The sequence below is a fragment of the Parus major genome, chromosome 1A (genome assembly GCF_001522545.3).
Source record: "Parus major isolate Abel chromosome 1A, Parus_major1.1, whole genome shotgun sequence".
NCBI classification, from domain to species: domain Eukaryota; kingdom Metazoa; phylum Chordata; class Aves; order Passeriformes; family Paridae; genus Parus; species Parus major.
In genome coordinates, this window is record NC_031773.1 from 8,573,727 (window position 1) to 8,596,237 (window position 22,511).

General features: G+C 37.1%; 1 protein-coding gene across 7 annotated transcripts in view; it reads left to right on the forward strand.

Moving 5' to 3' along the window:
* The window catches only part of PCLO (piccolo presynaptic cytomatrix protein), a 314,143-nt gene that overhangs the window by 128,334 nt on the left and 163,298 nt on the right, over positions 1-22,511 (forward strand). For all 7 annotated transcript variants that reach the window (XM_015627659.2, XM_015627658.2, XM_015627653.3 and 4 more), the window contains exons 4-6: positions 4,492-5,709; positions 12,326-17,387; positions 17,761-19,772. In XM_015627659.2, coding sequence (XP_015483145.1) covers positions 4,492-5,709; positions 12,326-17,387; positions 17,761-19,772 — 8,292 coding nt within the window. The remainder of the gene's footprint in view (positions 1-4,491; positions 5,710-12,325; positions 17,388-17,760; positions 19,773-22,511) is intronic.

A 22,511-nucleotide genomic window follows, 5' to 3' on the forward strand; every position in this document is an offset into this window, starting at 1 on the left:
AAAATAAGTTTAAGATCCTAAGTGACATTTTAGACAAAATTTATGTGTAAATTCAGGAGAATGAGCCTGGAAAACTGCCTGTGACTTCCACAGACACTGTATCTGTGAAAACCTCTCTGTATTTTTTTCTAATTCTGGATGCCATAGAGGCTCCACTGTGGACCCTATGTCTGCCAAACTGGCTTCATTTAGACATTTACCTCCTGCCTGCCTAATACTGTTTGGATAGAGAGCATGTAGGATTTTAGTAATTTTTTAAAATATTTTTTTCTTCTGCCAGATCTAATTTTGTGGTCATGCTCTGAATATTTATGTTTCTCTATCAATCTGTGTGGCATAGGTGGTAACTTTTTTTATACACAGGTCTGGCAATTTGAATAGTTCTTCTAGAGACAGGAGATCTAAGTCCTCAGTTTGTATGGGATTTGAATTTGTATATCACACATCCCAAAGCAATGCTGAGGCCAGCATTCCCATTCTGGATGGGAATGTAGCCTCCCCCTCTGCATTTTGTTCAGCAAAATGTGTATCACAGGCAGAGTGACACAAGCAAGGAGGATATACAGACTTGAGGAGTACAGAGCAATTTGTGGATGAATGCACACAGCAGACAGATACCAATGAAGAATTGCTAATATTAACATACTCACCACCTCAGTGAGGCCTGTGAATAGTGTCTGCTGGCCAGACCAGTCAAGTCAGCAAGCATCAACTTCTCCATCTCCTTGGAACATACCAGCCAACCTTCACACTTGCTGGGTTGTTACCATCCACTTCTCTGTATTTTCCTTTTGGCTTTGTACCTTTTCATGTCAGTATATTTTTGTCCTGATTTTTTTCTCCCTGTTACACTATGTGGTTTTACTCTTTTTTTGTTGTTTTTTTTTTTTTTTTTCCTTACATCACCTGACTTTATCTAAAATACTGTCTCAGCAGCCTTTTTCTCAATGAAACTGAGCTGAGGACTCTCAGGTGTGCTTAGGACTTGAATCAGACACCTGAAACTCTGAGCTGAGCCTTTAAAGAGCTCCTTCACTCCTTTTGTTTACAGAAAGGGCCATTCTGTAACAAGCAGGGCAGAGCTCTTGCTTGATGACTGAAAAAGAGACATTCCCAATGAATGTTAAATGTATGCCCTTTTGGTAATGGCATTTGGTTATTACAAAACTGAGTGAGGAGAACATTGTGACATAGATCCTTTGTTTGTCCAGCAATATTGGGTTGTCAGGTTTGCTGAAGACATAGGGAGAGAGTGCGGATTCAGGATATTAAAGCACTTGTATCACTTGTAATGCCAGTCACAATGTCTGTGGACAATTCAGGAACCAAAGGGTGGGAAGAATTCTGTAAAGAACTAAGAGGATTTATCTAGTGAACACTGCTAAAAGAAGATGATGTCCATTTCCCAAGTACTAATAAATTTGGGTTGACAGGCTAACTGAAGAGGTAGCCTTAGGAAAAAGCTTGCATTCAGGGCATGAGGTTAACTGAGGAAAAGACAAGTCTAAGACTGAGGCATATGACTTCATGGTATAAAATTTGATTTTACAGAGAACCATTCTGACAGAGACTCAGGAGCTAGAGGCCTGGTGCTATAAGATGATTTTTGTAGGCTCTTTTGTGACCAAATATATGCATGATAATGAAAAACCATTATATGATATACATAGATGTGGAGTAGTGTGCAATGCTTATACAGTGGCATGGAAAAATAAATTGGTAAATATATGCAGATATAGAAAAAGTCATAGGGGACAATGACAAGGTTCATGAAATCACTGGATATCTGAACAATTCCAGGTTATTTCCTTATTATTACTTATATCATTATGGCAGAGAGGCAAGTCTGGGAGTTCCATCTTTTGACAAAATTTAGTATATTTTGCCAACCTGCTATTCATCAAATTCCTTTCCTCATGTTAATTGTCATTATTTTCCTTTTTAAGAGTTCTACCATGTCTTCCATGTAGTATGTCATTCTACCAGCACAAAGCACAGTACTGGAGTTGCAGAGATTTACTCCAGGGAAAAGACACTAGATAGGGACAGCGAGCAGTGACTGGGTAACTGTTTTGGGTTTTAAACACTTAATACTGTTACTAAAGTTGCTAAAGTTGTTATAGGCATTCAAAGAACTGAGTCTGTGAAGGATTTAAATGAGGGAAGCGAAGTGATGATGAATCTGAGAAGAAGCAAGTGTATGAGCAGTGAGTAGGTTGCAGCTGAGAGGTAGAATCAGCAGACCTAGGAGAATAGCCAAGTGTAGATGTACCACCAAATGTAGATAGAAAAGAAACAAACATAGAGACCCTAGAAATGGATATGGATATAAGGAAATTAAAATAAAATAGGTAAAACAAGTGGTACTGCAAAAAGAACATGTGAATTGAAAGTATAAATTAACATGTTCATAAAGAATATCTGTATGGCAGTAATTCTTTGAACCATGGATTATTTCATGGCAAAAGCCACTTCATTATATTTTTATGTAATTAGAGATGGCTAAGGCTAGATTCTGAGAAGCTTAATACATTTAAGTACTGTCTTATTCTCATGCCATGTTCTGACTGAAACACTATTAGCACAAATAGTAATGGCATTATTTCTGCTTACATTGGGAAATGAACATTTTTCAGGCTGAATGGATAAAGCAAAATCTGCCCCCTTTTTGTGGGTTAAAAATATTTCAGCCCTCCAATAAATTAAAAAAAACCTTGATAATTATTTTGGCAACTTTTTTATATTGATCACCACAAACTTCATAAGAAAACAATCAAAGCTACTATAAAATTGGATCCTTTTTTTCAGTAGTCATTTTTCAATAGTCTTTAAATGTTATCTAGTATATTTAGTCCATTGCAGACTTCTAATGATAATATCAGGATATTCTGTGGGGCAAATTTGTCTCCTGGAGCATTGCTTCTATTTTCAGTTTATAAAAGACAGTGCACAACTATTTATGGCTGCCAGTACTGTTTTCTAGGAAAACAGAGGAAACTATGGTAAGAATTCCAATAACCCCATCTAAAAGAGATATTTTCCAGAAAAATGAGTTATATTTTGCCCATTCATTAAAAAAATAAATAAAAAATACTTGTATTTCTTAATTAGTGATTCCCAAACAAATGATGTGTAGTTGGAGCACTTTAAGTCCTAAGGAGGAGGATAATAGATCCTGGAGGATTATGGTTAAATTCCTTTTTCAACAGAAAAACTAAGCCTAAATTATATTTAATAGTCTGATACAGACTATTAAATATAATTTCACATTCAGTTTGATTTTGCGAAAGATATAATAAATGTTAGGGGACACAGCTGATTCAGCTGCTAAACTGCATTTATTGGGAAAATATTATCGGGCACTATTAAATTAAATATTTTTTGTGTCAATTACTAGGATGCTCACTAGTTTGGTCATTTCTATAAAAGTAGAATAATAAATACACGACACAATTGTTTGATCACCTGAATGATAATGTGTAAATTCTTTCTTTGCTTGTGCCTGAAACAAAATTTGTCAGACAATTTTACACATTAACTTGCCTCTCCTTACTTGCATTTCCACAAAGCTAGCCCATATGAGCTGTTCTTACTTAAGATTTTTTTCATGTCTTCTGTGTTTCTTGTAATTTATATATCACTTATAAAAATAGCTGATCAGCTGTTTTTAAATGTAGATTTTATTGTACAGTGTACGCCACTTATCCACCAGTGAAGCTCATTTTGCACTAGTGAAGTAAATCTTCATTAGCTATTCTAGTATTCAGAAGAGTCTGGTTTTTTTCTTTCCTTTCAATGGCTTTCTGTGCTTAAAATTTTCTTTTGCTATTTTAAAGGAACTATAAACTAAATCCCACTGGAAACAGTGTGATTACTCCTCTCATGTAGTAGCTAGGCAACTGGCAATGAGATCTTTTGCACAGATAGAAGCACTTGTCCTTTTTCTGATTTTCTGGGAAGAACAGTAAAAGGAGCCATGTGCAGCAGGGATTTAGCAGTAAAATGAGCAGAGGTGATCTTCCTGTTGAGTTATAGTCATAATAAATTTATACAGATACCAATATAAAACCTCAAGAGGGGATTTCCTAAGAGAAACACAGAAAGCCATGAGTGCCAGTTGGTCCCCTTTTTCTCAGGCTTGCAAAACTATAGGGACCTTTTATAGATTATAGAGACTTTAGAAAGAAATACATGTTAGAAATAAGTAAGCAAACTTTGCACATATAGGTCATCCATACTTTGGAAAAATGTTGTTGTTCTTAGTTTTCACAGTGCCTTTTTATATTTGTTCTTCTTGGCTTTCTGGAAGCTGATATGCTCAATTTCTGGAATGGTGCTATGGATCTTCCTGCAAAAGCAGGAAAGAAAAGAAATAACTTACCAGTATGCATAGCATTCAGATTGAAAGAATTCAATTGTATCAGCTGAAAACACTGTATGATTTTTTTGTTACTTTTTCAAATAAGTAATTTCATGTTTATTGTATCACAGGTACAGGAATGGCTGTGCTTAAACTGCCAGACCCAAAGGGCAGTGTCAGGACAACTTGGAGATATGGGCAAGATGCCACTTCCGAAAACAGGCCCTTCACAACCAACATCCAAACCACCTGCTCCTCCTCAAAAACGGCCTGTGCCTGCTGTCTCACATTCCCCTCAGAAAACTTCCACACCACCTACTCCAGCAGCAGCAAAGCCAAAGGAAGAACCAGGCATTCAGAAGGAAGCTCCAAAACATCTGCAGGGGAGATTGGAAAAAACATTGTCAGCTGATAAAATCCAGCAAGGAATTCAAAAGGAAGATGCAAAACCTAAGCAGGGAAAACTTGTCAAGACACCCTCAGCTGATAAAATCCAGCATGCTTCTCAGAAAGAAGACCCAAGGATTCAGCAAACAAAACTGACAAAGGCAGCCTCCTATGACAGAGTTTTGCATGAAGTTCAGAAGGAGGATGAAAAACTTCAAGAAGCAAAGCTGGCAAAAACATCCTCAGCTGATAAAATTTTGCATGGAGTTCAGAAGGAAGACGTAAAACTTCAAGAGGCAAAATTGGCAAAGATGCCCTCAGCTGACAAAATTTTACAGGGAGTTCAGAAAGAAGACCCAAAACTCCAACAGATGAAAATGGCAAAGGCACTGTCAGCTGACAAAATCCAACCTGCAGCTCAGAGGGAAGATACAAAACCTCAGGAGATAAAATTGCCAAAGGCAGCTTCAATTGATAAAATTCAGCATGGAATTCAGAAAGATATAAAGCTTCAACATGAAAAAATTAAGAAAACTTCATCAGTGGATAAAATCCAAGAGGAAGGTCAAAAAGAAGAAACAAAACTTCAGCGAGGGAAACTGTCAAAGACTCCTTCAGCAGATAAAATTCCTACAATAACAACTGCAGACCAAAAGAAACCCCTAAGCATGCTGGAAGAAGACAAAGAAACTGTGCTCCCAGAAAAGAGCACAACACATCCAGAAGACAAAAAGAAAGAAATTACAGTTGAGATTAAAGACCATGCTGCTGAAAAGAAAGCAGACATTGAAGCACCTTATGAGGGACTGCAGGCTAAGGAGCAAGATGTTAAGAAAGAGGATTTGACAACTGGGATTTCACAAGAGATTTTGAAAGCTGAAAAAGCTCAGGAAGAAGAAATTCCTGTTCAAACAGCACCTTTGCCAGGAACCGACCACGTGGAAGCAGTTCGAGAAAAAATAGTAAGTGTGTTTCTCCCTCCCACTTCCCTATCTCCAGCTTAGAATCTGATCCTTACAGACTCTCTCCTTCCTGCTTTAATGTTACTCTCTTTCCAAAATTATTTTAAATTATACAACCAATGACTCCCATTGAGTGAAAGTTTCACCAGTTAGTCCTATGCTCTACATGCACATTTCAAAATTACTTTCCTGATTTTAAGTCTCAAGCAGTTAAGCATTTGAAACTAAGGTAAAGCTCCTGTTTAATATTTTTTTCCAATATTTCAGATTTATTTTCCTTGATCTCTATATTCACACTTTGAAGATTAATTGTTGAAATCAGAGTGTTTTCATAGTTTTCAGTCCCAAAAGGGAATAATCTGAGAGAGTAAGGTGTACAGTGCTTTGTAATATCAAAATATAGTATAAATTTCAGGAATACTTTGTGATGCCTGAACATTGTACATGGAAGTATGCAATCTTTACATCTTTTTACTATTTAATTAGTTTATCTCAGACAGACAAGTACATTCAATTAGGGTTCTCGTGAGCTCTCGAGTCAGAGGAGTGGGTGAGTTGATGATAGCATGTACTGGGGGTCTGCATTAAAGTCACTTTATCAGCTGAAGACAATAACATGCACAGTTTGTAGATAAAAGAAAAATTAGGTGGTTTTGTATCAGCATTGCAAATTAGGTGCTGGTTATTATGTTATGAAATTAATATGTTATGAAAGTAAGAATAGGCTTAGGGAAAGTGTTTTACCTTTGCCAGAATTATTTTTCCAAATAATCCCAGTCAAAAGGGTCAGAGGTTTGATTGACTTTTGTTTTATGTATTTCCTGGTGGTAGTTATTTGGACAGAAAAATATTATAATTCGGAAATATTGCTTCGGAAAATACTATTTTTTTAAACCAAATCTCATGTCTGAAATAAACCCCCTATCACATGTTATGTTTACTGCTCTTGATCATATCAAGAGTTAAGGTGTATGATTGTTCTGAAGGAATCCCTGAATTATGCTAAGGGTAACATAGCCAGAAATCCTGCCTTTTGGACCAAACAAAAAGGAGATCTCGGAAAATCTTATTTCAAATTGTTCAGCATTAAAAATAAAGAAAGTGTCTCACCTAGCTTGTGCTTAATAAAATTAACTCTGATTTATTTTTAATTTTTCTTTACTGAAGTACTTCAGTGTTGTCTGTGCTGTTCATCAAACATTGCTAGACACAGATCTTCCCAAGAGAGCATATGATAAAAGTGGAAGAGGTGATACCTCTTAGATATCACACATTGCTTCCAATTCACTAGGTAAAAGAGAAAATGTAGACATTGAATATAATTTACATGTATTTCAGGGTAGAATCATATGGAGGATTTCAGCTAGGTACATTTTTAATTAAGGAATGCAAGGGAAAACCTTTCTGCACTTGGCCAACTACTGTCTTTTTATATTGAATTCTGTGGAAATTATAGTTACTAACTCTTCTAGATTTACAACAAAAGATAAGCAATTATCCCGTTTTTCACTTAAAACAAAAAATAAAAAAGAAATTAAAAAGAGAAAAAAGGCAGCAATACTCCAATGAGTCCCTGAAGACATGAAAAGGTTAAATCTCTGATTCAATACAAACAGTAGAATAACCCATGAAAAAGCACAGAATGATAGAATGGTTTGTATTGGAAGGGATCTTAAAGATGATCTCGTTCCACCCTCTCTGCCATGGGCAGGGACACCTTCCTCTAGACCTGGTGGCTCAAAGCCCCATCCGACCCGGCCCTTTGCTCTTCCCAGGACAGGACACCCACATCTCCTCTGGGCAATCTGTGCTGCTGGTTTACCACCTTCATAATAAATTTTTCTTAATATCTAATCTAAACTTGCCCTCATTAAGTGTGAAGCCATTTTGACTTATCCTGTCCATGCTCTTGTAAATATTCTCTCTCTATCTTTTTTGTAGGTTCCCTTCATATTCAGCAGAAATCACAGATATCAATTGAATTTACAGATCTGATATCCTCTTAAAAAAAAAAAAAAAGCTACTTTAATATTGAAATATTTTTAAATATTTGAGTCTCAAAGTGGGATTTAAGGAATCAAAAAGCCATTTTTTTTCCAAAGCATTTTTTTCTGTAATACTTTGAAATATCTTCAGGATGTTTCTAAAGAATGTTCTAAAGAAAAACTGCTCCTGTTTTACAGGTCCTTTTCCTGAGAAACTGTATTGTAATACTGACTATTGACATGTACAATAGCAATAAGCTATTCAAACAAGGATGCCTAGAAATCTTTGAGGCTTAACACATGCAGTTTATCAGTATCTAATTGCCATCTTGGAACTCACACATTTACACAAAGGTAGTTTGTACATAACTAACAAGAACCCATTATCATGTTGTCAATTGACATACATTTGTAATGCATTAAATATATTATATATGTACCCTTATTGCTACCTTCTTATGATTATTGAGGAATGATCACATGCTTCAGTTGAGTAACTAGGTAAATATTAATATTTTGTTGATTGGCATTATTATGCTAACACATGCCACAAAACACAGCCCAGAGAGATAGAAAAAGGAGGATAAGACTTGTCTGTAAGCAATTTTTCTGGATACAAATAACATGTTTCATTTTGAAAATGTAAAATTGAAATGCATATTACAGAGTTTAGTCAACTGTGTTTCTTTTCTACTTTATGAAACCTTTTTTTTATAATGTAGATATCTTTATTTCTTCTATAAACAAACTGACCTTTTAAAAATTATGAGTTCCTTTGCAAAATAAAATTTCTGTCATCTGCAACAGAATATAATCTTGCTAACTATACTTTTTTTTTTAAGGCCTTTTTTTTTCTTTTTGCCATATTTTTATTTTAATGAATTTCTGCTTTGGTTTGGTAACTGATGAAACTTTTTCATAGAATCATATAATCGTTAAAGTTGAAAAAGACCTAAGGTCATGGGGCCCAACCATCAGCTCAGTGCTAGCACCTTCACCACTAAAACATGCTCACAAGTACAACATCCAGATGTTTTTTGAACCCTAAGCTTTATATTTTCAAATAAGAATAATAAAAGTGAGGAAGAGTACAAGCAAATAATATTTATAAAGCTGAAAGTTCGAATACAAAATAGTTGTATAATAGATTGACTGGCATCACAGAAATGCCACTGGAATAGCACAAATACAGATTTACAATTGTTTTTAACATTAGTTAAAGAGGTTGCATGTTTTTAAAGTCTTATCCAGACTGTAGTCTCTTTCTTCCTCATTTCTCAAGAAGTTTCTCTCATCAATGTCTGTATTAGAGCTAAATTTGCCCAGTATTGAAAACACACAGTAGACAAACTCAGAGGAAATGCCATTGAAATACCCAGAAAAGCCCAGTAATTCTACACGTAACAAAATATTTCCTAATTTACAAGAAAAAAAAAAAGTGCATTTTTTTTTAATAGAAATGCATTTTTTTTTATTTTCAAAGAGTTGTGGAATATATATATGATCCTTATCAACATTGTTTTTGCAATATTTTGTTATTAATCTAAAAATCTAAGGTTTATTATATGTTTCCAAGCTTAACAATGATGCTGTCTTTGTGGATGTGATAGCTGACACAGCAGAAAATAAGTTAGCAGTTCTTTCAGAATAGATGTAGCTAGTGACAATATCCTAAGTCTTCGATTACACAAAATAGGGAAAAAAAAACCCAGAGGCTTTTGTTTTAAGTATTGCTTATTGTAAGTTACATGCATATTGATCTCAAAACATGACATGCAGGATAATTTTTGCATGCACCGTGGTGCAGGTAATGATACAAATAAAAACATTAGAAAATATATTCATATTTTGGTAATTTTTAAAAGAAAGTTGGATTTTTCTCATCCCATTTTTTTCTAGTGAGAAACTAAGTCTGTCCTTATTGTAGATCGTTTTCTTCTCCTTACTGTACAAGCAGCAGATTTTCTCATATTCAGTTTCCTGTGATTCATAGCAGTCATTTATGTCATACACTGAGGTTCAACACCAGGGCAGCAGCAATATTCCTTGCCATCTCCTCTGGTTTGGTCACAGTAGGTAATAGACTTTGGACTCAGCTGCAAGGAGAATGGCTGAAGCTGTTCCATGGCCAGTTGTTCTCTACCTTTTTCTGCACTTAACTGTTCAACTGATGCTTTCAGTCTCTGCTTTGTAATCGATGGTATCACATCTTGGAGAGCCAAGATCTGAGAGGTTCACTTTCACCAGATGGATGCATTCTGTCCATCAACTCCTGGCAAACCTTCTGAGCTTGAGCAATATTTGCATTTTTTAGTAACTCATCTACATTGATCGTAGTCAGTTTTGCTGGGTATGTCTTCATAAGTATGAACACACTGGTCATAAATGAAAAAGTAACAATCAAATGTCATAGGTGAAGCTTTAGTGAGGAGCGTGTTATTTATAGAGGGAAAACTCACTTGGCTCTAGTGATATATATATATATTTTTTAAGCATAGCAAAATAAATTTCCCTTAAACACTTTCCTTTTTAATAAAGGGAACAAAAATGTAAATATAACATACAAAACCTGAAATTAATTATGCTTAATTGCTGACTTTCATTAAAGACCATACATAATTCTGTCCTTAAGGGCTGGTGAATATCCAAGAGTAGATTTTTCAGAGTATTTCAGAGAGGTGTCGGCTTCAATTGGTGATGCCTTTGCAAAGCTGTTTTAAGTACTGCAGGTTTCTCATGTTTATATATTAATCACAGCCTTATGATTCAAGAAGTCTTTAAAAATGTTTGTTTTCACATTGGATTTTTATTTGCAATGGATTTTTCTGTGACATCAGATATTTAAATTTGCAATACTGGTTATAAAATTGGTAAGAAAAAATATAGTTTATATTCAGTGTAGCATCTGATTTTGCAGACAATATAATAAATCACTCCAGTGAATGATGATTAATTATTAAAATATTTATATATTACTGTAATAATAATATAAATACTTTAATAATATAAATATTAGTGTTTCAATGTAGGATTATGTTCAAAGTGATATGTCAAAAAGTAAGAACAAATAACTTAAATGTAAATTAAATCTAAACCTGACTGGTTTTAAAATGTAATATGACTGACTATAAAAAATATTTGAATTTTGATATTTTGACCCTAAGTGTAACTTAATGTGAATAAACTTGGAAAATAGTTGTAGTTGATAGCAACTTAACATGAGTCTAAATTTAAACTGTAATTAACATTCATGATAATTTTTCTAGTATATTTATTCCACGGTATTTTTAACTACTTTTCAAATAATCAGGTTACCAATGAAGCTGATAAATTAAACCTTTAAATAAACGTTTTGCTCTGCTTTGGAAATCACTGACTTAGATTAGCAAAGCTGGTAAATACTACCTATTTCTATTATTGAGAGTGCTAACAAAAATAGAAATCACATCATAATATGAAAATTGTGAGACTTTGCTTGTTCTCTGATTGCCAGGGGGTGTGGGGAAATTGTTCTCAAATTGCCAGTGGATCTGACACTTCCTAAAATTGTCAACCCAGAGTAGAGCTAAGGTGACCTGTATTTTGGAGAGTGAGCTGTATTTTAGCCGAACAATGAGGTACTTTCACTAAGTACAGAGCATTTCACAGCTGCGAGAAGCAGGAATGAAACTGGTGCAAAATTACTTGCTGTGGGATATTTTTAGTATTTTTTTTATTTATGGAAGGAGATCAAGATGCTTGTCGGACAGAATGAGGTAGAAGGATCTGGAAGATAGGATGACTATGGGTGTTTAATTAGGGATGAGAAGGAAAACATTGGTTCTGATGCTCAGTCAGGAGTGCCTACCTTCTTTTCTTCCTTTAATCAGTGGCTGACCATCACGCTTTCCTCCCTGTCATTACACTGCCCTACCAGCAGCTAGCTCATTCTGCAGTAGCAATTTACCAAGAAACTTCTTTTTTATGAGGTACTCAAAAAATATTTGTACAGGGCCCAATTGTAGGGGACATTCTAATATGTGGGGACATTCCAGATGTCAATAAATCATGTTTCAGTACTCTATGCATTCTGTTGCATATTGCAATGTGTAATACTTCAATCAACAAAATTAAACCATGAATGCAAAATTTAAGATTGACATATTTCTAGACAATTATAAAATGTTCAATGGGCAGAGAAAGGAGCAGACTCCAGAAATTCTGCAGACATTTGTCAAGCTATATTACTCTGTATCAAAAACCATGTAGGCAGCTTTGAAACATAGTAAATAAAATCTTCAAATAAATAAACCCTTGGGCAACCTGTCCCATGCATGTGTGGTGAAGTGGCAGGTTATCATTACTAAGTGTTCATAAAATAATTGCATTTTATATTGAAAAGTAGAAGTTCGTCTTGAAACTAGTAAAATCAGTTGCCACTGTGGACAGCCATGCAAAACCTAGTTAGAGTCAATGCAAAAAATCAAAATTCGAGGAACTTTTTTGTATTATTCTAATAGCTTTGAATAGCAAAGCTAGTGTTCAGTCTACATCTGAGGCATGAATTCATCAAAAAAATAAATTAAATGCCAGGAGACATTAAGAATTTTTATATAAATATATACACACGCGTTATGTATTTATTTTTTTAGGAAAAGGAGGATGAAAAATCAGACACATCAAGCTCTCAGCAACAGAAAAGTCCACAAGGTCTGAGTGACACCGGGTATTCTTCTGACGGGATATCAAGTTCACTTGGTGAAATTCCAAGTCATATCCCCACTGATGAAAAGGATTTACTCAAAGAATCTAATAAAAAAGAACCTGTTTCACAAGAAAGTCCACCAAGCCCCTCAGATCTAGCTAAATTGGAAAGTACAGTACTCTCAATTTTAGAAGCTCAGGCAAGCACTCTTTCTGATGAAAAATCTGAAAAAAGAAAAGAGCTTTCTGAAACATATGGCGAACAGACAAAGGATCAACTTAAAACAAAGCTTTTGCCCGTCACTCTGGAATCTTACAGTTCAGATGAGGAAGACTTAAAAGCTATCAAAGAAGGTGAAGGAACCATTGCAGAAGAGGGCAAAGGAACTGCTTCCTCCCGGGCAGACTACAAGGAAGAACATGAAGGAGATGACATATCAGCAAGGAGACAACAACGCTATGACTCTGTGGAAGACAGCAGTGAGAGTGAAAACTCACCTGTCCCGAGGAGAAAAAGAAGAACTAGTGTTGGTTCTTCAAGCAGCGATGAGTACAAACGAGATGACAGTCAGGGATCAGGTGATGAAGAAGACTTCATTAGAAAGCAGATTATAGAGATGAGTGCTGATGAAGATGCTTCAGGTTCTGAAGATGATGAATTCATTAGAAATCAACTCAAGGAGATCAGTGCAGCTGAAAGCCAAAGGAAAGAAGAAATGAAAAGCAAAGCCAAAGGAACAGCTGGAAAACACAGAAGAATGGCACGGAAAAGCAGTGCAGGCTATGATGAGGATGCAGGAAGAAGACATTCATGGCATGATGATGATGATGAGACTTTTGATGAAAGCCCCGAGCCAAAATACAGGGAAAGTAAAAGTCAAGACAGTGAAGAACTTGCAGTATCTGGAGGAGGAGGTCTTCGACGTTTCAAAACAATAGAACTAAATAGTACAATAACAAACAAATATTCTGAAGTATCTGAACAACAGAAAGGTATTTTATATTTTGATGAGGAGCCTGAGCTAGAGATGGAGAGTCTTACAGATTCACCAGAAGATCGATCTAGAGGAGAAGGATCTTCTAGTTTACATGCTTCTAGTTTCACACCAGGTACATCTCCTACTTCAGTGTCATCACTTGACGAAGACAGTGACAGCAGTCCTAGTCACAAAAAACTGGGAGGAGAGAGCAAACAACAGCGCAAAGCAAGGCATCGAACACATGGTCCTCTTCTTCCCACTATTGAAGATTCTTCAGAAGAAGAAGAACTACGGGAAGAGGAAGAGCTGCTAAAGGAACAAGAGAAACAACGTGAATTAGAACAGCAACAAAGAAAAAGTTCTAGCAAAAAGTCTAAAAAGGACAAGGATGAACTCAGAGCCCAGAGAAGAAGGGAACGTCCAAAGACACCGCCAAGTAATCTTTCTCCCATTGAAGATGCATCTCCAACAGAAGAATTACGACAGGCTGCAGAAATGGAAGAGCTGCACAGATCTTCTTGTTCTGAATATTCACCCAGCATTGAGTCAGAACCTGAAGGTTTTGAAATCAGCCCAGAAAAAATAATAGAAGTGCAAAAAGTTTACAAATTGCCTACTGCTGTCTCTCTATACTCACCAACAGATGAACAATCAACTGGACTCCCAAAAGAAGAGAGTGGTCAAAAGACATTAAAAAGTGCTGAAGAGGTATATGAGGAGATGATGCATAAGTCCAAATCATTTCAAATGTCAAATGAAAAAGATGAAGTATTTGAAAAAGAATCTTTATACGGTGGAATGCTAATAGAGGATTATATTTATGAATCTTTAGTAGAGGATACTTACAATGCAACTATTGATACTAATCTCGTTATGAGACAAGATGAGAGCAGTGAATATATACAGCAGCGAGGAAAAGAGAAAAAACCAAGAGCTTCAGAACAGGTCTATGATGAACCAGAGAAAATTAGTGATCTAGAGAAAGACTACTATGGTGTTGAGACATTACATACTATTGTGCCTCAAGAAGATATTGTTTCTAGTTCTTATATTATCCCAGAAAGTCATGAAATAGTTGTATTAGACAGCACAGTAACTTCCACCATTGAGGAAAAGCATTTGTTAGATGCAGAAGCTGCTTATGAAGAGCTTATGAAAAGACAGAAAATGCAGCTAACCCCTGGGTCAAGTCCAACACAGCCAGCTTCAGATTTAATTCCCACATCTGATACAAAGGGATTGGGTGGTGCAGAAATAGTGGATAGTACATCTTTAACATCAAGCACTACTTCAGCAATCTCAGATGTATCACCGGTCAGTAGCACAACACTTTCTATTCCAGATGTTAAAATAACACAGCATTTTACAGCAGAGGAAATTGAAGATGAATACTTAACAGATTATGCCAGAGAAATTCAAGAAATAATTTCTCATGAGACATCAATATTGACATACTCTGAGACATCAGAAGGTGCTGCATCAGTTTTACCTTCTGATACAGCTTCCTTAACATCATCTACATCTTCAGTTTGTACCACAGATAGTTCCTCACCTATAGATAGTGCAACCACAGGTTTTGTAGGTCCAGCAGATGGTGTAAGTAAACCAGCAGATTCTGAAGGTGACAGGATAATAACACAGGTTCCCTTAACATCTGCAAAAGAGTACTCTGAAGTGAGCATGCCTTATGAATCTATTGCCGGAGCCACAAAAAAACCAACTCTTGAATCAGATGCAGAGAGTGTGGAGAAAATGGCAGTTTGTTTGCCTGAAACTGTACCTTTAGTAGTGGCACCTACAGTTACAAAATCCAAGGAATATGCAGCTGATACCATAATCTTTGATACCTCCAAAGCAGAGAAGGAAGCAGCTAGAAAAGCTAAAAGTACAGTAGAGGCTGTCAGTGTCAAAATTCATCATGAAGAGCCACACAAAGAATTGGGTGTTGATATGACAAGGATTGATTTGACTAATGCTGCATCTGAGCAACCACCTATATGTATAACACCAATACCAGTTTCAGAGCCTGCATCAGAAACATCTGTACTCACTCACAGTGTTGTAAGTAAGACCAGCATGGTCTCTGTGCCTTCCTCAGCTCCTGCTGTTTCAGCCAAAGTATTCTCTCTTTTTAGAAGCTCTTCTTTGGATTCTTCTACACATCCTTCTCCACCCCCACCTCCTCCTCCTCCACCACCTCCTCCACCACCATTACCACCACCACCTATTTTACCCAAGCCAGCCATTTATCCCAAAAAGAAACCACAGATTAAGGCTCCAGCAGCAACAGCTCCTACAGTGGTACCTCCGGTCACAAGTGTTCCAACACTAGAGTCCATTGCTGTATTAAAGGATCATGTGGTACCTGTCACAAAAACATACACCCCAACACCACCTCCTGTACCACCCAAACCATCCTCCATTCCAGCAGGGCTTGTCTTCAGTCATAGGCCCCCTGAAGTAACTAAGCCTCCAATTGCTCCTAAACCAGCAGTTCCTCCGCTCCCAATATCTGTTCATAAGCCAGCAGAAATACAGCCCAAACCAGTAAGCTTGTCATTGACTTCAAGTATGACTCTGAATTTGGTATCCACAGCTGAATACAAAATACCATCTCCCACTTCCCCTTTGTCTCCACACTCTAACAAATCTTCACCAAGGTTGGCAAAACCCTCACAGGAAACCTATGTTGTCATCACATTGCCATCTGAGCCTGGGACTCCCACTGAAGCTATAACTAGCCAGGCTGTTACCAGCTGGCCTTTAGAAGAACCTTCTAAAGAACAGATTCCCCAACCTATGCAACCAGTTTTTACTACATCCATGAAAACGATGGATATTCAAAGTATGGCAGGTCAGAGTATGTATATTTCAGGTGCGCTGCAAGCTATTCCTGTGACAACACAATCAACTTTCGAAAAAATACCTACTTCAAAATCAGTAGTAGCAACAACAGACATTACCAAGACCACAGTGTCTGTGGTTAAGGGTCCAGTGCCTGGTTATGGTTTAGGTAGTGTTGCTATTACTATACCTCCAGAGCCACTACATATTGTAGATCAACCCAGATATAGAGAGAATGGAAGATTCCATCCTTTGGGCGATGTCATAGATCTTCGCACATTAACTAAGATGGACATTGAAATGAGGGACAGCTGTATGGATCTCTCTGCTGTTTCCATGGATGTAAGAAGGCAAATGCCAGCAAGTGACACAAGTGGACGGCCAGTAAGTACTGTCCAGCCATCCATAATAAATCTTAGCACTGCATGTGTTGCTGATACTTCTCTGCCTGTAGTCACTGAGACAGTAACTGTAATGACCTGCACTGCCACTGTGAGCTACACCACCAGCACAGACAGCCTTGTGGATCTGGGACATGCGATGACAACACCGCTTCAGCTAACAACATCCAAACATTTTGAGCCTGCATACAGAGTAACAGGCAGCCAGGCCTTCTCTGTAGGTAGAGATGAAGTGCCAATAAATTTATCACTAGGTACTTCAGCACAGGCAGTGACATGGGCTGCTACAAAGCCTGTTACTGTGCCACCTGTTGGTGTTACAAATGGTTGGACTGATCTCTCCACTTCTCAGGAGCCAGCAGAGAGTGGAGCAGTTGACCTTAGCACTACAAAATCCCACAGAACAGTAGTAACAATGGATGACACATCTTCAGGTATCGTAACAACAGTAATTGAAGATGATGAAAAGCCTGTAGATCTGACTGCAGGGAGAAGAGCTGTCTGCTGTGATATGGTTTATAAATTGCCATTTGGTAGGAGCTGTACAGCACAGCAGCCTTCTACTACACTTCCTGAAGATCGCTTTGGCTACAGAGATGACCATTATCAGTATGACCGTTCAGGGTCATATGGCTATCGAGGAATTGGAGGTATGAAACCATCTATGTCTGACACAAATTTATCAGAAGCTGGACTATTTGCATACAGAAGCAAAAATAGCTTTGATTATCGAGTTGGGGCAACTGATACAGCAGTAGATCTTACTTCTGGAAGAGTAACTACAGGTCAGTATGACACAGCAGCAGATCTTTCTTTGAAATATAATTTTGATGTTCCTCACCTCATTTCAGGATAATTTTTTTATTGTTTTTCCCCTCTTTCTGTTGTTTTGTTTTCTTTTGGACAGTGTGACAAATTATTCCGGATTACACATGTTTTTCATTTCTTCATTTTACGTATGTGTTTGCACAGAGGTGCCTGCATGTGCCTGCATGTTCAGAAATGCTGTTTCCTTCACATCTAAAGTAGATCATTAACCTGAAGATTTGCATGCAGTTTCCCCTTCCCATTTATTTCATCAAGATGGGATGACTTTCAGAATCCGAAAAGCAGCATTCTTTTGTGGGACTGGACTGTAACTATGCCCTGTAATTTCAGGTGAGGTTATGGATTACTCAAGCAAGACTACAGGTCCATATCCAGAGACTCGGCAGATTTCTGGCCTTGGGCTCAGTACGCCACAGTATTCCCAAGCAAGAATGGTGTCATCTGTGGGTTCCCAGTTTGGCGTTGGAAGTGTTTTAAGGTCATCCAATGGTGTTGTTTATTCTTCAGTAGCAACTCCAATCCCATCCACATTTGCCATCACCACACAACCTGGTTCTATTTTCAGTACAAGTGTCAGAGATTTACCTACTCTCCAAACAATTGACTCAGTGCCCTCTTTATCAACTTTGCAACAGACTCAACCACTTCCAAGATCATATAGTTTCTTGACAACTGTGGCAGCTGAAAAAGACAAAGCAATTACTGCCGTTGGTATGGAGACAGGGTTGCCACCTCATTCTATAGAAACTATTACCACTGAGCCAACCAGCTTGATACCTGCTTTAACTACGGCATCTGAAGTTTATACAGATGTAATTGATGATGAGGTTGCCCTTCTCATTGCCCCTGAAGAAGGCAAACAGCAGCAGCTTGATTTGGAGCGGGAACTTCTTGAGCTTGAGAAAATTAAGCAGCAGCGCTTTGCAGAAGAGCTGGAATGGGAACGTCAGGAAATTCAAAGATTTAGGGAACAAGAAAAGTTTATGGTGCAAAAAAAGCTTGAGGAGTTGCAATCCATGAAACATCATCTCTTATTTCAGCAGGAGGAGGAACGACAAGCTCAGTTTATGATGAGACAAGAGACATTAGCACAGCAGCAATTGCAGCTTGAACAATTCCAACAACTCCAACAACAGCTCCACCAACAGCTAGAGGAGCAAAAACTTCGTCAAATATATCAGTATGGTTATGACCCTTCAGGAACTGGCTCACCACAAACTACCACAGATCAAACACTTTTGGAGGGACAGTATGCAAGCACAGAAAATGGCCAATTTTGGCCTACTGATGACACAACCACTACAGCTTCAGGAGTTCTGGGTATTGAAATTCCACAAAGTCAAACATGGTATACAGTTCAGTCTGATGGCATTACCCAATATATACCCAGGTCTGGTATCCTAAGCTCAGTTTCAGAAATGTCTCTTAAGGATATTGATGTTAGAGAGGAGAAACAATTGAAAAAGAGAAGTTCTATGCCAAAGTTACGTGGTCCTTATGAAGAGTTTGAGGAGACCCTGGAAGAAGAGCCCCGGTGTTTCAAAAAAATAGTGGACAGTGGAGTGCAAACTGATGATGAAGATGGAGCAGACAGAGGTTACACCAACAGGAGGCGGAGATCTAAGAAGAGTGTTGATACAAGTGTTCAGACAGATGACGAAGATCAGGATGAATGGGATCTTTCCAGCAGATCCAGAAGAAAGCCTCGTGTAGGGAAATACAGCGAGAGCACCACTGAGGCAGACAAAGCTAAACCATTCTCCAAGGTATCTAGTATTGCAGTTCAGACAGTGGCAGAGATTTCTGTGCAAACAGAACCTGTAGGAACAATAAGAACACCTTCAATCAGGGCCCGATGGGATGCTAAGGTTGAAATCATAAAGCATATTTCAGCTCCAGAAAAGACATATAAAGGAGAAAGTCTGGGATGTCAAACAGAGACAGCATCAGACACTCAAAGCCCCCAGTATCTGTCAGCTTCATCTCCTCAGAAAGATAAAAAACGTCCTACACCACTAGAGATAGGATACTCATCCCACCTGCGTCCAGACTCCACATTACAGGTAGTTCCTTCCCCTCCCAAATCCCCCAAAGTTCTCTATTCACCCATTTCACCCGTTTCACCAAGCAAAGTTATAGAGTCAGCATTTGTACCTTATGAGAAACCCATGACTGATGACATCAGCCCTCAGAAGATGCTGCATGCTGACATGGCCAAGGTTCCTCCATCAAGCCCAAAGGCAGCAAAGATGATGCAACGCTCTATGTCTGATCCTAAACCCCTGAGTCCCACAGCAGAAGACAGTTCCAGAGCTCAGTTTCAGTACACTGAGGGTTTTATGGTAAGAAGTATTTGCTTGCTTTTTTTTTTTATAATATGCAATTCTACAGATATCAGTACAGCATGAGGACAGACACACTCATTTCCAATACATGTGTATGTAGTCTTTTTGCACACATTTCTGAAAAGTCCAGAGGAATATCTGCTGTCTAAAGCAATGGCTATTTCCTTCACTGCTTTGCCAGGAAACAGAGAAACCAATATTACAGTCCTACTAATATTCAGGAAGTAACACAACAAGTTCATTTTCCTAATTTGGATGGCACTTTATGTTTTATATGGCAATTCATTGCCAGTATTTGGCTTCCTGAAAATTCTTCAGAAAATTGAAATTATTTCCTTTCTAATCATACAACATCCAGCTCTTGTGCCACAGTCTGTAGTGCATTTACCTTGAAATTACTGCATGTGCCTTCTGTAAGACAGATAACACCAGATTTATAATTGCCTTACTTTGCTGTCCTTTTTGACCTTCATGAGGTTTCTTAGCCATGTGTGATTCTGTGGATAATCTTGTGTCCCAGTGTGTACATCTTTTATCTTTCCCAGACCAGTCTCATATCAAAAATCCATTTTTAATTTGTTTGTTTTGGATAAGGAGGATTATCAGGAAGTTATGCAAGTTTGAGGGCTGTTTCTTATAGGGGTCAGAAGAGGCTGACATCAGTAGGATCAAAATTTTCATTTCTGCAGTATTTCTTTTCCTTGAGAAGTAAGATTTCATATTTGGGAATTAAATTGATATTTATGAATTAAAGAAATAAGTCTTGGCAAAAAAGCTTTACAGTATGATATGTTCTTGGCTGTCCTTTTATCTGAGACCATTCCCTTCTGTCAGTTGATGCATCAGTATCTTTTCAGAGCTCTGGAAGAGTTACCATTCAGAAATATTAAACTTTCATGTTCAGTAATCTGTGAATACAAGTGATTAGAACAGACTAGATAAAATAAAGAGGGTTTGTTCTCTCTGATAATTTGGCTGGCTTTCAAATGCAACATTGTCTTTGTTATACCCTCAAAGGCTCCCACTGTAAGTAGTTCCTGCAGCTTCACGTATTTGTGCAGTATTAAATGCTTTCCATGCTGTTACTCCTTGGAAAACAGTACGTGGAACTTTGAAGGGAAAGCCATAGTTATGGCATTGGCACTCCATATAAACATATTTTGCTAATGAACGATAAGCACACTGGGGGAAACTAGAATGAGCACTAAAATTTCACGTAGAGCTCTTGGTACAGCATCTTGAAGAACGTTGCTCATGGATTAATATATTAATATACTTAATATTGAAGTATAGGTATAATATTGTAAAATGTTATATAATTGTAAAAGTATAGTAAACCCATTTCTGAGAACAAATTATTCAGTTCACTTGTTTCACAGATACATACATATATTTGATATAAATTGTATCCTTCTATGGATACAATAATATGTATCAACATACAATGATATGATATCCATGAATATGGATGTTGAATTCTATAAACAACTCATTGTTTAAAAGTCTTTACAGTAGATTTTGAACACATACATTATTCTTTAATGAGACATGAAAACAAAGAGCTTTACACCATTGTTTCTTTTTGTACCAACATGTTGTTTACAATTTTGCCTTGAACCCAAACAACAATGAAGCTGCTTGGTAAACTTCCTGTGACTATCATGGATGACTTCAGCTTTGATGCTATCTTAAGCATTAAGGTTGTTATACTCTCTGATAGATTTTTGGTCATTATGTGTCTGAGGCTCAGTTAGCTTATGCTGGGATCAGGTATGTGAAGTTTAAATGAGGAAAAGGCACATGGCCAAGAAGAAAACTATTTACAGTGATCCTGAAGAATGTAATCAACTGACTTCATCAGCATCTGGAAACAGGGGTATAAAATACTTCTGCAGTTTCTATATCAGGTTCTGTTCTCAGTTACTCAGTCCAGTTATGAAGGACAGTTCTGTAGTACAAGACCTAAATTATCTAGTTTCCACAAGACTTACAATATTCCCCTCAGCATGTCCATTTGTTTATACCATGGGTTTAGGGCTTTGTAGTCTTGAAGCACAGGAAAGACTGGACAGTGATTTCTTTCATACATTTTATCATGTTCAAAAGTTCTGTGAAAGCATACACAGTTTCATTGTTGACAAAGTGTAAACCTTGTTGACATTTTTTCAACTCTACATCTTTGTTGCTAGAGCCACATGGTGTTGTTATACTTAAGTTTAAATATAGGATCACTTTTAGACTGTCCTTTTAAGCGTGAAAGTAAGATGCTACCTTTACTTTGAAATATTTTTGGCACAGGCGGTTTTTTATTCATTCTGTGTATGTACAGTGCCCACAACAACTAAAGTGTGTTAAATTTCTGTGTACACTTTTGTGGCTCCTGACTGTAGAGTTCCTAATTTCCTAGTTAAAAAAAATGAATAAAAAAAAAAAAAAAATAGAAAGGAAAAATAGAAAAAGTGGAATGGGTCAGTTATGTCATTCAAAAGAGTGGAGTTCAGTATGGAAAAACTTATAAAACAGCTCACTCTGAGAAAGAGAATTTACTAGACCTGAACATAAAAGAATAAAATGGAAATGAAAGATTGATCTTTTACTACCTTAAGGAAATGGAATGTGTATATGAATATTTTTTACATGGATGAATATCCCATCACTTTTTTATTAGTTCATGAATCAGGGTTATGTCTTTGTCTGCATTCATAAACACTGCAGGTGAAAAGGGTGCTTGTGTAT